The 13,563-nt window shown below is 40.0% G+C and overlaps 1 protein-coding gene across 2 annotated transcripts in view; it reads left to right on the plus strand.

Moving 5' to 3' along the window:
• The first annotated feature begins 1,240 nt into the window (after window positions 1-1,240).
• The window catches only part of LOC123510958 (collagen alpha-1(I) chain-like), a 26,365-nt gene continuing 14,042 nt past the window's right edge, over window positions 1,241-13,563 (plus strand). For both annotated transcript variants that reach the window (XM_045266494.1, XM_045266493.1), the window contains exon 1: window positions 1,241-1,790. In XM_045266494.1, the coding sequence (XP_045122429.1) occupies window positions 1,631-1,790 (160 nt within the window). In that variant the 5' untranslated portion in view covers window positions 1,241-1,630. The remainder of the gene's footprint in view (window positions 1,791-13,563) is intronic.

Genomic DNA, 13,563 nt, shown 5'->3' on the forward strand with positions numbered 1-13,563 from the left:
GTCATAAATGCACAAATGATGTATAGTATGTCCTCTTTTCATGTAAGAATTAAGAGATTTTTAACACACACACACACACACACACACACACACACACACACACACACACACACACATACATATATATATATATATATATATATATATATATATATATATATATATATATATATATATATATATATATATATATATATATATATATATATATATATATATATATATATATATATATATATATATATATATATATATATATATATATATATATATATATATATATATATATATATATATATATATATATATATATATATATATATATATATATATATATATATATATATATATATATATATATATATATATATATATATATATATATATATATATATATATATATATATATATATATATATATATATATATATATATATATATATATATATATATATATATATATATATATATATATATATATATATATATATATATATATATATATATATATATATATATATATATATATATATATATATATATATATATATATATATATATATATATATATATATATATATATATATATATATATATATATATATATATATATATATATATATATATATATATATATATATATATATATATATATATATATATATATATATATATATATATATATATATATATATATATATATATATATATATATATATATATATATATATATATATATATATATATATATATATATATATATATATATATATATATATATATATATATACATACATACATACATACATATTGCTACATAATCCATAGAACCATATTATTTGATACAAAAATACAAATTAAGAGCACGAAAACTTTGAATCTGTACAAAAATGAGTAAAAACAGTCGTCCATTAACATTATCGGCACACACACACACACACACACACACACACACACACACACACACACACACACACACACACACGCACTGGTAGGTGCTGTAAGATATAGCGAGATACAAGTGAAGTCCTGTTCCTCACGTTGGCTTTCGTGTTACTATTGTCCTAGGCTTGCAGGGAGGGAGGGAGGAAAAGGGCGAGAGTCCGCTTTAATTTTTCACAACTCATGGTGTACGTACGTTGCTCTTCGTTGTACTATCAGTTTTTTGGTGCAACTTTCAAATAAATATTTTGATAAAAAAAAAAGAAAAGCATTTTTCTCTACCATTCGCTCAGAGGCCAAGAGATATTGGTGAAGTGAGTGGCTGTGTTCTCTGGGAGTGAGTCTGCCCGCCTCTAGAAGCAGCAGCAGCAGCAGCAGCAGCCAAGGCTGTGGTGCGCGGCGCTGCGTGGGAGTGTTCTACAGGGGGAGTGCCTGGCATGCTTCCGTTAGTGGGGGAGCTCGTCACCTGGAGGGACGCTGCGGGGTGCGGGGGGGTGGTGGCAGCGGGTGTGGGCGGGCAGGCGGGCAGGCTGGGCGTGAGCGACAGTCGAGGGCAGGAGGTGGTCAGTGCGGTGGGGGCCCGGGCTCAGTAAAGACTGGCTGGCTGCCGCGGGCACACGGGTCCCAAGGGTCTGACGGGTCTCCTGCTGCAGCACGCGACGCCGCCCTGCCCGAGGGTCGCCGCACCATGGGGTGGCTCCCAGCCCCCACCCGGCGGCCTCCCCCGCTCCCCTCATCCCTCTCCCTCCTCCTAGGTTTCCTCTTCTTGGTGGCTGTTGTCTTGCCTAGCGTGACAGCAGAGCCCGAACCTGATCCCAAACCCCAGCAGGAAGATTACTACGACTATGGTAAGTACTGATCCTCCTTCTTCGCCTCCTCAGCTACGCCACACACACACACACACACACACAAACACACTACGTGCTATCCGTCACCAATACATCGCTCGCACTTCACGCATACTCAATTTTCACCATAATGAGTCATGCCATACATTATCCACTGTTCCATACGCCGCGTTCCTTCCCTAATGCTTCATCTGGCGCGCACTGCTTGCAAACTCTCTCGTGTCTGCGATCCATCACAGACTCAAGTAACGTCCTTGCCTGTCACTTCGCAGGCTGAGATTCGCGCCGCGCTCAGGGACCCCAACTCACGTCACGGCATCTTGTTTCCACTGCTTCCAACATGCTTTAGTGGGCATTACAGGGATTTTCTAAGGCAATTTTATGATACTAGCGGCGATTTGGAACGAGTTCTGTATCATTAGTGGGAAAAAGGTATGAGCATCCATCTAAGTCTGTATAGAGTGTGAGTGTGAGTGTAGGGATTTTGACCTTCCCCATAGATCAAAATTTAAGTAAAATTTTTGAGCTATTTATAGAAGGGTTTAGCTAATTATCAAGTTCTACACGTGACTGAATATATTGTGACTAAACTCGCATAAGCACTTTCTTTATCTTTTTTAGTTCTTGAATCTGAAAATAAAAAAGATTGATACGAAACTTATCAAGAAGAGGAAGAGCTAACACACACACACACACACACACACACACACACACACACACACACACATTACATCTAATTTTTGTTCGTATTCGCAATGATCTCTGGAAATTAATCTGAGCGAGTAAGGCGACGGGAAATAAAACTGTCATATAGTATAACAAACTTTAATAGTTCCTCGAGGAGTGTTGTGTGTTGTTCTTGTCCCTCTGTCAACAATCAACACAAGCACCTCGAGTCTGGTTCCCGTTGTCTCCCTCTCAGAAGCAACACAAACACCACCGTCTCCGTTTTCACTCGTCTAAATATGTCCGTCTCAGATGTTGCGAGCGTCTCAACTAGACTATTTGTTTGTTTTGTCTGCTGCTTGTTTGCTATCAGAATGAACTTATGTAGGATTTATTTAGAGGGGTTATGGATTAACTTTTCCTCCTCCTCTGCCTCTTTTTTTCCTTCTAATACAACTACTGCTTTCATGCTTCTAGTGATAGTGTGACAATTAATTACTACTCAAGGAAAGACATCCATAAAAAAACACGCAATTCATCTCTGACATTTGAAATTACGAGAGACAAGAGCTTTTGCATATGTTCTTATTTATTATTTCTTTGGTCAATGCTTTTTCTTTTCTTATTCTTTGTATTTGAATGTATGTAGGAAGCTCAGGTTTTTAGTGGCTTTTGAGTATACGAGAGACTAAAGCGTTTCAAAATTCTAGGCTGTATCAGAGACTAATTCTTTTCTTCTCCTTTCTGTCTTTATAATGTACAAAGTTTAGTTTCTTAACCACCTTCAGTACCATGAAGCGTTTCCATATTCATTCAGCATACTATTTGGTGATTTTATACAGCTTCAGAAACTTATGTCGGGGATTAAAATAGTGAAGACTGCGGTTATTAATCTTCTGACCTCCATAGATCCTTCCTAATGTCAATAAAATGGTCTAATCGTACACAAATCTCAAAGTAAAAATGTGTCCCAGTACTGAAGGGCTTAATGGCTTGAAGATATAAGAGAAAGGAGCGTTTAAAGATCCATGGCCCATCTGAGTATTGGGGCAATGTCTTTTTCCTTTCCTTATGATTCTTATCTGAGATTCTTTGTGGCTTTTTAATATGAGACAGGATCGCTTCAAAATTCCAAGCTGTTTATTGTGAGTGCCTTGGAACAATACATTTTCTTCCTCATTCTTTGTGTCCTCACAATGCACAACTCAGTTTCTTGGCGTGCTGTTTGTCTGCTACTTGAGTGATGTTGATAGGGTGGATGGGTTCGTCTCGCCTCGTCTCTCCTTGTCTCGTATGACAAGGAGACACTGAGGCTTTTAGATGGCTTCAAGTAGACAGTGTATTTTCAATTATCCCTTTCAATCTTGAGCCTGAAATTTGCTGACAGTTTTACAAAAATCATGATAATTGAGAGACAGATAGTATACAGCATCCTGTGTTAAGACTGAGTAAAAAAGAAGAAAAAAAAATTAGACACAGGAAATATTTGGATCATGTAAGACTTAAGATCGAAGGAAAACAAAAAGACGAAATAATTTTAGCACACATTAAAAAGGTTACAGAAAGAAAAATAAACATAGATTAAATAATCTTGACGTAACTGAAGAAGAGCAAAGGACAGAGGAAAGAAGTAGTGTGGGATGTATTACTTGACATATGTCCACGAGTGTACCTCAAGGTCTCGAGGGTAAGGGGATGATGTCAGTGTTAGGGCGCGGGGTGGGCGTGAGTGTAATGGGGCGCAGCAAGGCAAGGCAAGGCAAGGCAAGGCGTGGGAGCTTCATGGGGAGAAAGGAGACTTTATAACTTAATGGACAGGTTTGCCGACACGAGAGAGAGAGAGAGAGAGAGAGAGAGAGATTGCCAAGGTCTCAAGTATCTTCTTATTATCCTAAACTCTTACATTTTTATTAAAAGAGACACTTTAAGACTCCCGTTGTGCATTTTTTCCTTTCAAGCGTTTACGAAAAATGACAAAAACATAATATCTTTTTTGAAACACCAAATTCTTTCGCTTCTTGTGGAAATCTTGCGTCAAGAACTCAATTATTATCTTTTTCCTTTTATTTTCGTTTTTACTTGTATTTTATGTATATCGTCAATAAATAAGAGTATTTCCTCGTATTCCTTCATTATGATTGCGTTGAGTCAAATGGGGCCGCCTTACGAGTGAATATTCTTGCCCTTTCTCAATATATAACGCGCATTTCCTATAGTTTTTTTTTCATATATATAAGGCATATTTCTTGTAGTTTCCCAATATAAGCGTGTATTATCTTGAATCTCATCTGTATAACTGTTCTGAGACAACTGGGCACCTTGCAAATCTATTTCCCTGTACCTTCTCACTAGATAGCGTGTATTTTTTATAGTTTCTCTCTAGATAGCATTTATTTCCTTATATTTCCTCACTATAATTGCGATGAGTCAATGGTGCCGCCTTGCAAGCATATCTTTGAGCTGTGGTGCGTGAGGGAAGCCAGAAAGACAGACCCATATGGCAGGAAGGGCTGAACAATGGCCTTTGAATTGACTGAGAACCTCCATCAGTGGCCAATATCTGGTGTACCCTGTCAACTTTAATCGAACTGAACTCCCTTTCCAATTGAGCGTGCCCCTATCCAATCCCATACGACGGAGCGGGAGGCTATTGAATTACTGGTGAAGGAGATAATGGTTAAAAGAAATTGACAGGAAGGAAGACGCGATCGTGAAATACAAGTGGAATTTATTGCTGTTTTTACACTTGGTTTTGTGTCTTTGATGTTTCTCATGGCGAAGAATACAAGAATGGATGTTTCTTGTGGCCAAACGTGCAAAAGTGGATGGTTCTTGTAGCGAAAAAGTACAAAGAATGGAGATTTCTTGTGGCTAAGTGTAAGAAGAAATAGGAAGAATCTTTAATTTTGTTTCCTTTTCGTTGCTAAGAATAAAAAAAAAAAATAAATAAAGCTAGCATTTTCTTTAACTGAAGATACAAAAATGGATACTTCCCGTGGCTAGGGGTAAGAAAAAAGCAGCATCCAGGAACGGTATTAATAAGGAGTATCATGAGCTCATTTAATCCCAGTTCTTAGTAATCCACCTTCGAAACAGGTCTAGTCGAAGAAAGAAGGGAAAACATATATGAAAAAAAGTAGAGTTGAACAGTTTATTACCAATCAGAGGCAAAGAAGAGAGAGGTAATCTTAATTATCAAAAACAAAACTTAAACGAAAAAAAAAAGTAGACCGATAGAAGAAGTCGTAGAAAGGAGGAAAGAATAAGTAGAACAAAACAAAATAATTAATCAGCCAATGAAAGAGATAAAAAGTGACAAAATGCTAAATCTCAAAGGCTCAAACTCGTAAAATCAGCTTCAATGCATTTGTCACCTCATCTTTCATTCGCAGGCTGTTTGAAGTAATGGTTTGGCGTGACTTCTGTTCTTCACCTCAATCTTTGCCTGTTGGATCGCTTGGTTCAATAACTATCCTCTTACTCCATTTCCTAACCTCAAGTCATTCCTTAGTATTACTTCCATTGGCAATTACACTGTGTTGGAAAGTCGTACAGTGAATGGGCGATATAAAGTGGTCACTATTTATTATTCGTGGTATCAGAAACTTAGAAGAGTATTATATGGAAGAGCAATGAAATATATGCTGTTGCACTTTCTTCTTTTTATACTTTCTCTTTCTTTCTGTCTGTCTGTTTGTCTGTCTGTCTGTCTGTCTGTCTGTCTGTCTATCTATCTATCAGCCTCCCCATCTATCTATCTGTTTATCTTTGGTTCTATCGTTTACATGTTCTTTCTTTATATACTTCTTTATTTACTTATTCACTCATGTATTCATCTATTTATTTACTTACATTTGTTTACTGCAGTGCTCAAGTATGATAGCTGATATTGTAGGCACCAATAACCCTCGTAAATTGAAGCTAAACTAACTTTTATCATCCTATTAACTGCTAAGCCTTCTCTCCTCAAGCTCAATAAAAAACGTCTGGTGCAAGTTTACAAGTCTTGATTATAATTTTGAACGACGCCATTGACATCATGAGAGGGCGAGTGATTCATATCTTTTTGTGTCTGCAGTTGTGTCTTCTTCAGTTAGGTTGTCCAGCGTTACTCAGAAGAAGTGACTGGTATCATATTCTCAACACCAGTCGGTTATTGGTCCCTTGAAGCAACGTGAAGGACGGAGTAGTATTGTTTTCCTAATGGTTTCAGCTTCTTGTCAATTTCTTGTCTGTGAGGCTCTTGAAAATCTCAGTAACTGCCCATCGCGTTAAAAGTAGCCATGATAAGAGAATTCCGGCGAAAGTCTATAGGAAAAAAGGTAAATCTGTTAACCCTTCTTTGCCAGTCTTTGCTGTTAGACTCCTACGAATCTCAATAACTTCTCAAGATCACGTTAAAAGTAGGTATGATAAGACGCTGAGTGTTTGACAATACTGGCGAAGTCAATGAAAACTAAGTCTATTAATCATTCTTTTGTCAATCTCTGCTGACACATTCCTGAAAATCACAATAATTTTTCCAGATCACGTTAAAAGTAAGCATGATAAGACGCTGAAGTGTACGAGAATATGAGAGGAAATCTATAAAAAAAACTTGTTTCATTTAGTCTGTGAGAACGTGTGTGTGTGTGTGTGTGTGTGTGTGTGTGTCAGCGAGTCACAGCGGGGGTCAACTGTTCTAGCATGTTCGTGTACACAGTGTAGAGAAGTTTTGGCAACCCTTCTGTAATTATCCCGTTATCTCGTGTGTCTGGCGGGTGTCTGTCTGTCTGTCTGTCTGTCTGTCATCTCAGCTGCTGCCTTACATCTGTTGCTCTCAAGTGGATATTATATTCCTACAACTCCCTAACTGCTCTGAGTTGTAAGTGACTCCGTCAAGCCGCCTCATCCCTCTCTGCACGCACACCTTCTTGGATCTATTGCCCAGCTGTCTGTTCCTCGGTCTGTCTGTCTGGAATAGCCAAGAAACTCGTCTCTCTGTCTGTCTGTCGAAGGCTCTCAAAACGGCATTAAGACAGGAATATCTTAGAAACTCACTTCAAAACAGCAAAATTCTTGAACATGTGAACTTGTTAAGCAGCGAAGTTTGTAAATAGTGACTTAAACCTTGATCCGCGAAACTTTTGTGCATAAAGAAACTCTTCAGCAGCGAAACTTTTGTATATGTTAACTCTAAAACCGTTGATGCATGAAACTTCTACACGAGCACTTGAAGTCCGGGCGCTCTTGAGGCGTGAATTAGCATGATACTCTTGTAAACGCGTTGATTGGCTGGCCTCGGGGACACGTGCGCGGCTGGGAGTCAGCGGGAATGCGTGAGTCTCGCTTTGATAAGGTCAACTTGCCCGCCCGCCCTCGCTCCCTCCCGCTCGCAGGACCCAAGATCATACTACGAAATATTCCGCCACGCCTTCACTACTTTGGAAGACTCTACTTGAAGTAACACGGGTTTTAGAGAATATTTTCATGGTTCTACTAATGGATAAACAACTCTTTTTTACATTATTAACAAAAGAACTACTCTTGAGAACACGATTAGTAACATATGTGATGAGAGAGCAGAGCACTACTGAATATTGGACCCAGGCACACGCCCAGGGAACGCCGCGGCAATGCTCAAACGACCCAGGAACTCGATACGGGGCGTTACTGGGGTAAAGGAACTGGCGAGAGAAGACGCGCACTTGTTTGTATGACCCGGAAAAGAGTTTGAAGAGTTGCTGGGGTAAAGGAACGGAATTGAGGTGCAGTTATTGAGCTTAAATGAGAACGCGATGACTCACTGTACCAAAAGAGAAAGTTATAAGTGAGTTGTAGAAGTTAGTGAATCTCGGACGGTACGTTGTTTGGGTTCTAACTCTCTGAAACACTGAAGACACAATCTCACACTTTAATGAACGCTTCCCCATAGACTCCACTAGAATGTTCCCCACTAGAGCCGAACAATAAGGGAATGATGCACAAAATACCATCCAGTTTCGTATCAGCAATCTAAAACACTACAATTTCCTCCTCTCTCATTAACACTCCTCCAGAAGACTTCACTAAAGAATTTTCGAGACTAGAGGCAGAAAGTAAACACATAATACACAAAACACCATCCCAATTTCTTACATTAACGTGAAAAACAAACAAAAATCCTCTCACTCTCTAATCAACACTCCCAAAAGACTCCACTAGAATATTCCAGAGAAGGGATAGAAAACAAATGACTAACACTCAAAGTAACATGGCAGTTCTACATATACAAGGCGAAACACACACACACACACACACACACACACACACACACACACACACACACACACACACACAAATTACCTCACTTCCTAATTGACATTTCTTCAATAGACTACAGTAGAATATTCTCGACACAAAACACAAAACACTATCTCAGTTTCGTATCACCACCACGAAACACAAAATTTTCACATTCTTTCATTAACACCTCCGCAATAGAAAACACTATACAATACACTAGAATACATCCGACTAGTGGTAGAAAATAAATGAATAGGACATAAAAAAGACCATCCTAGCTTCGTATCACCACCACGAAACACACACAAAAAAAAAAAAAAAAAAAAAAAATATCTCGCTTTCTCATTCGATCCTTCAATAGACTATACCCAGAACATTCCTCACTAGACACAAAATAAACAAAATGATACAGTTTCATATCAACCCCGCGAAACACAAATAAACTCTCTCTCTCTATCTCTCTCTCTCTCTCTCTCATTAACACTCCGTCAATAGAATAACCAGAACATTCTCAACTAGAGCCAAAAAATAAGCGAATAACACACAGGGTATTATATTTACACGAAGCGTCTGGTGACCCCAAGAGAGCCAACAGTGACTTACAGTGCCTCCTTGTGCTGCCCCGCCCCCTCACCCACACCCCGCACCCCACACTCACCCCCGCCCACCCACGCCCGTCCCCGCCCACTCCCACCACAAGGACCAGAGTCACGTGTGTCGGTGTGGGCGTGTGAGCCTTCTGGTGTTGGGGCATTAAGGTGTTAAGTCAGGCCGGGGAAGGAGTCATGGGCGGGATGAGAGAGAGAGAGAGAGAGAGAGAGAGAGAGAGAGAGAGAGAGAGAGAGAGAGAGAGAGAGAGAGAGAGAGAGAGAGAAGGCAAATATATGATTAAAGAAAGAGAAAAAAAAACAAGATAAAAGAATGCAAAACAAAACAAGAGAAGAAGAAATGTGAGGAGTGTATTTCAAGAGAGAGAGAGAGAGAGAGAGAGAGAGAGCCATGGCAGTGGTGGGTGTGGCAGGCGACGCGGCACTCTCTCTCTCTCTTGTATGACCTCTACTGGGGGTCAACGCTGCCGTGGCCTCCAGAGAGTGTTTGTTTGGATGCCACAAGGATCCTCGCCTTACCCAGACTCAGCGCAGCCTCCTGTCAAACTGAAGATTGTGTTTTGATGTGTTCTCGAGCATTTCTTCGTCTTGACTCTCCTTTTAACACGCTCTGCTGGGTGTTGGAGGGCATTTCAAGGGTGTTTCAGTGACAGTGTAGGGAGGTGTAGTGGATGTTATTGGGGTTTGCAAGGATGTTTTGTGGTTCTAGTGATAGTTTAATGAATGTTAGTGGGATTCGCAAGGGTGTTTTAGTGGTTCTAGTGACAGTAAATGGGGTCTAGTGGATGTTACTGGGGTTTGCAAGGATGTTTTGTGGTTCTAGTGATAGTGTAGGCGTCTAATGAATGGTAGTGAGATTTGCAAGGATGTTTTAATGGTTCTGTTGACACTGTAGGGGGTCTAGTGGATGCTACTGCGATTTTCATGGGTGTTTAAGTGATTCTAGTGACAGTTTTCATATTTTGACATCTTGTGGAGTTTGCAGTGGAAATTACTGGGATTTTCAAAGGTGTTTTCATGATTCTAGCATTAATCGATTACATGCAACTCGTAAAGCATTTACTTGATGTATAAGTATACAAGTCATACACGCAGACTGCATGCACACTACGAAGATAAAAGAAATAACAATAAACAAATCATGATAAAACTAGACACCCTTTTATCTATCCAGCGTGAAGGCAGCGGTTGCTATGTATATATTACTTGAAACTTACTTGAGGCACTTGATATAATTATGCATTCATGAGAGAGACACTCAGACTGCATACACCAAGGAAAAAAAGAGCCAATGAAAGCACTGCCTTGCGGCTTATCAGCTCTTGTCCTTCAAAGGAACCAAGACATTTCACGCCCCCTGCGCCTCCCTCTCTCCCCGGCCTCCCCTGCTGCTGCTGCTGCTCCCGCCCTCAGGGTCACGTGTTTGGGATGGGAGAGGCTGGGAAAGGACGAGTGAGGCAGATATGAGGCAGGGAGAGGCAGGGAGAGGGTGAGTGAGGCAGGGAGAGGCTGAGTAAGGCTGAGATGAGGCAGGGAGAGAGTGAGGTTGAAAGGGACTGCAAGAGGCTGGGAGAGGAATGATAGGCATGAGTAGAACAAGATAAAATTGGGTGAGGTTGGGAAAGGCCGGACGAGACTAGGAGAGGTAGGCAGAATGGTTGAGGGAGAGAGAGATTGGGGAGAGGCAGGGAGTAAGGCAGGGGCGAGATTGGATGAGGCTGGTTAACAGGAGACGCTACCCTTCCCAGCTTGCTCTTCTTGTCACCCTCCCGCTGCGGTGCTGCTTTGTGGCGCGAGCAAATAGTTGGGTGTGTTGAGGGCCATTTCATCCCTTACCGCCTCGCTGGGACGCCTTCCCGGAGTCTTCTGGGATCAAATTGCTCGTAATGGAGGAGCAGGAGTGGCTGGGCAGCGGGACAAACACACACCCGTAGATGAGGAATTATAGTCATTATTCCATCTGGTCTTACTTTCTTCCTACACACACACACACACACACACACACACTCTCTCTCTCTCTCTCTCTCTCTCTCTCTCTGTTGGAATCTATATCTCTTCTTCTCTTTTGTTTTTTTTATATTCTATCTTATTTTTCTTTCGTCCTTGAATAACTAACTTGGTCTCCTTCATCACATCTCTCTCTCTCTCTCTCTCTCTCTCTCTCTCTCTCTCTCTCTCTCTCTCTCTCTCTCTCTCTCTCTCTCTACAAGGGCGTCATTCCTGTTTATACTCATAAGGTCGTAACCTTTACATTTATTCAAGCACAAACAAGATGCATCAACTTCTCTTCTTCCCAGCAACATCTTCGGTTTGTATCTTGGAAAATAAGTCTTCTTTTCTTGGTCTTTTGTTCCTCTAGGTTTTGTCTTTAATTTTCTTCTTCCTCGCGGCATCTTAGTTTCGTAACTCCTTCATATTATCGTTTTCTTGACCTCTAATCTCTCCAGTTTTTTTTTTTTTTATTATTTTCTCCGTCTCAGCATCGTCTCAGACTGGTATCTTCTGAAATTACATATTTTTTTTTCTATTACCGCAGTTTGTACTTTTAATTTTCTTTCTTTTAAGATCATCCTAAACTCGTATCTGCCAAAATAACTCCTCTTTTTTTCACCTTTTTGTCCTTTGATTCGTCAAAGAAAATATATAAGCATTTCATAGAAGATCCATGAACTCCGGGGTCATATTAAGTTTTCATCTTTTTAAACAAAACGTCTTTTATCTTATTTTCTCTCAAAAGTTGTGTTTTTCATTCGAAGACCTGAGAAGATTCATTATTTTTCTTCCCCCCTCAAGTTCGTCTCTCTCTCTCTCTCTCTCTCTCTCTCTCTCTCTCTCTCTCTCTCTCTCTCTCTCTCTCTCTCTCTCTCTCTTCACTCAGATTGTCTTTTTATTCTTGTATTTCTTTCCTGAGTTTGTATATTTAATCGTGAAATGTGGAGAAGATTCATGAAGCCTTTCTTCTTCACATCATCTTCTTTAGCTCGTATTTCTGTAAATTAATTCTTTCCTTCTTTTTATCTTCATATTTCCTTCATGGAGCAACATTTCTAATTTCTCTCAGCTGTAAGAGGGTTACAATTAAACTAACTTCCAAGCATTATTATTCCAAGTTCATATAAACGTGAATAAATCCTGCTTTTATTTATTTTTCGTAGTTTATTCAGTCGCTTCCATTCTGATGAGTTTACTTATTATACTGTAGCTTAACCAGAAGACACGTGCACATCATCGTCTTCCTCTTTAAATTTCGCTAACACAACCTGTTTTTCACTTTCATATATCTTTCCAATATTCATTCGTAGCTTCTTTTCTTGTGCATATCATCATCCTTCGCTCCTGTCTTCACCAATAAATCCCTTTTTTACCCCAATCTATTCACTCTTCCATAGAATCTTTAGTTCCTCAAAGCCAGACGAGTTTAATAAATCGTATGTATGGGAAAAACATATGTATATCATCTTTTACTTCTATCTCAGCGAATAAATCCTCTTTTTTCACCCTAATCTATTCACTCTACCGTAGAATCTTCAGTTCCTCAAAGCCAGACGCGTTTAATAATTCGTGTGTAAGCGAGAGACGCGGGCAGCGAAGCGAGACAAGTGGCGGGGCTAAACTGTCACGGGCGAGACTTGACAAACTCAGATTTAGTGCTCTTGAGGGGATCACTGGGCGGCGCGCGAACTGACTGGGTGGCGGGCTGGCGAGGCAGGGCTGGCTGGGCAAGACTGAAGGAGGGTGCATCAACTTTTGTTTTGTTCATCAGTCACTTTTCCTTCGTCGTGGCCCAGATTAAATGTCTGTGAGGCGTGAGTTAGCATCTTCTCATGTTCCTTTCTCCTTGGTTTCTCGTTGTGCAGTTTCTTAGGGTGTGTTTGGCCTCTGTTTAGACGATTATTCAAGTGGGTGTTTGTTTGTGGTGGCCCTGTGTGTGTGTGTGTGTGTGTGTGTCGCGTCATGGGATGGCTTCTCTCTCTGTCTTGAGTTCTAGAGAAAAATAATGGTTCATGTGACTTGAAACCGCGAAAAAGAGAAGAGAAACATGGAATTCTGTGAAGATGAAGAAGAAAGAGGAGAAAGAAGAGAGGAAAACACACGTGGAGGTTCGCGTGACATGAAACAGAGAGCAAGAAAGGGAAAAACTAAAAAAAAAATCTGCATATATAAGAGAAAGAGGGGAGGAGGAAGAGGAGGAGGAGGAGGCAAACACGCAAGAAGAACGTGCCAGAGAGAGAGAG

This window comes from Portunus trituberculatus, chromosome 30 (assembly GCF_017591435.1).
Source record: "Portunus trituberculatus isolate SZX2019 chromosome 30, ASM1759143v1, whole genome shotgun sequence".
NCBI lineage: Eukaryota > Metazoa > Arthropoda > Malacostraca > Decapoda > Portunidae > Portunus > Portunus trituberculatus.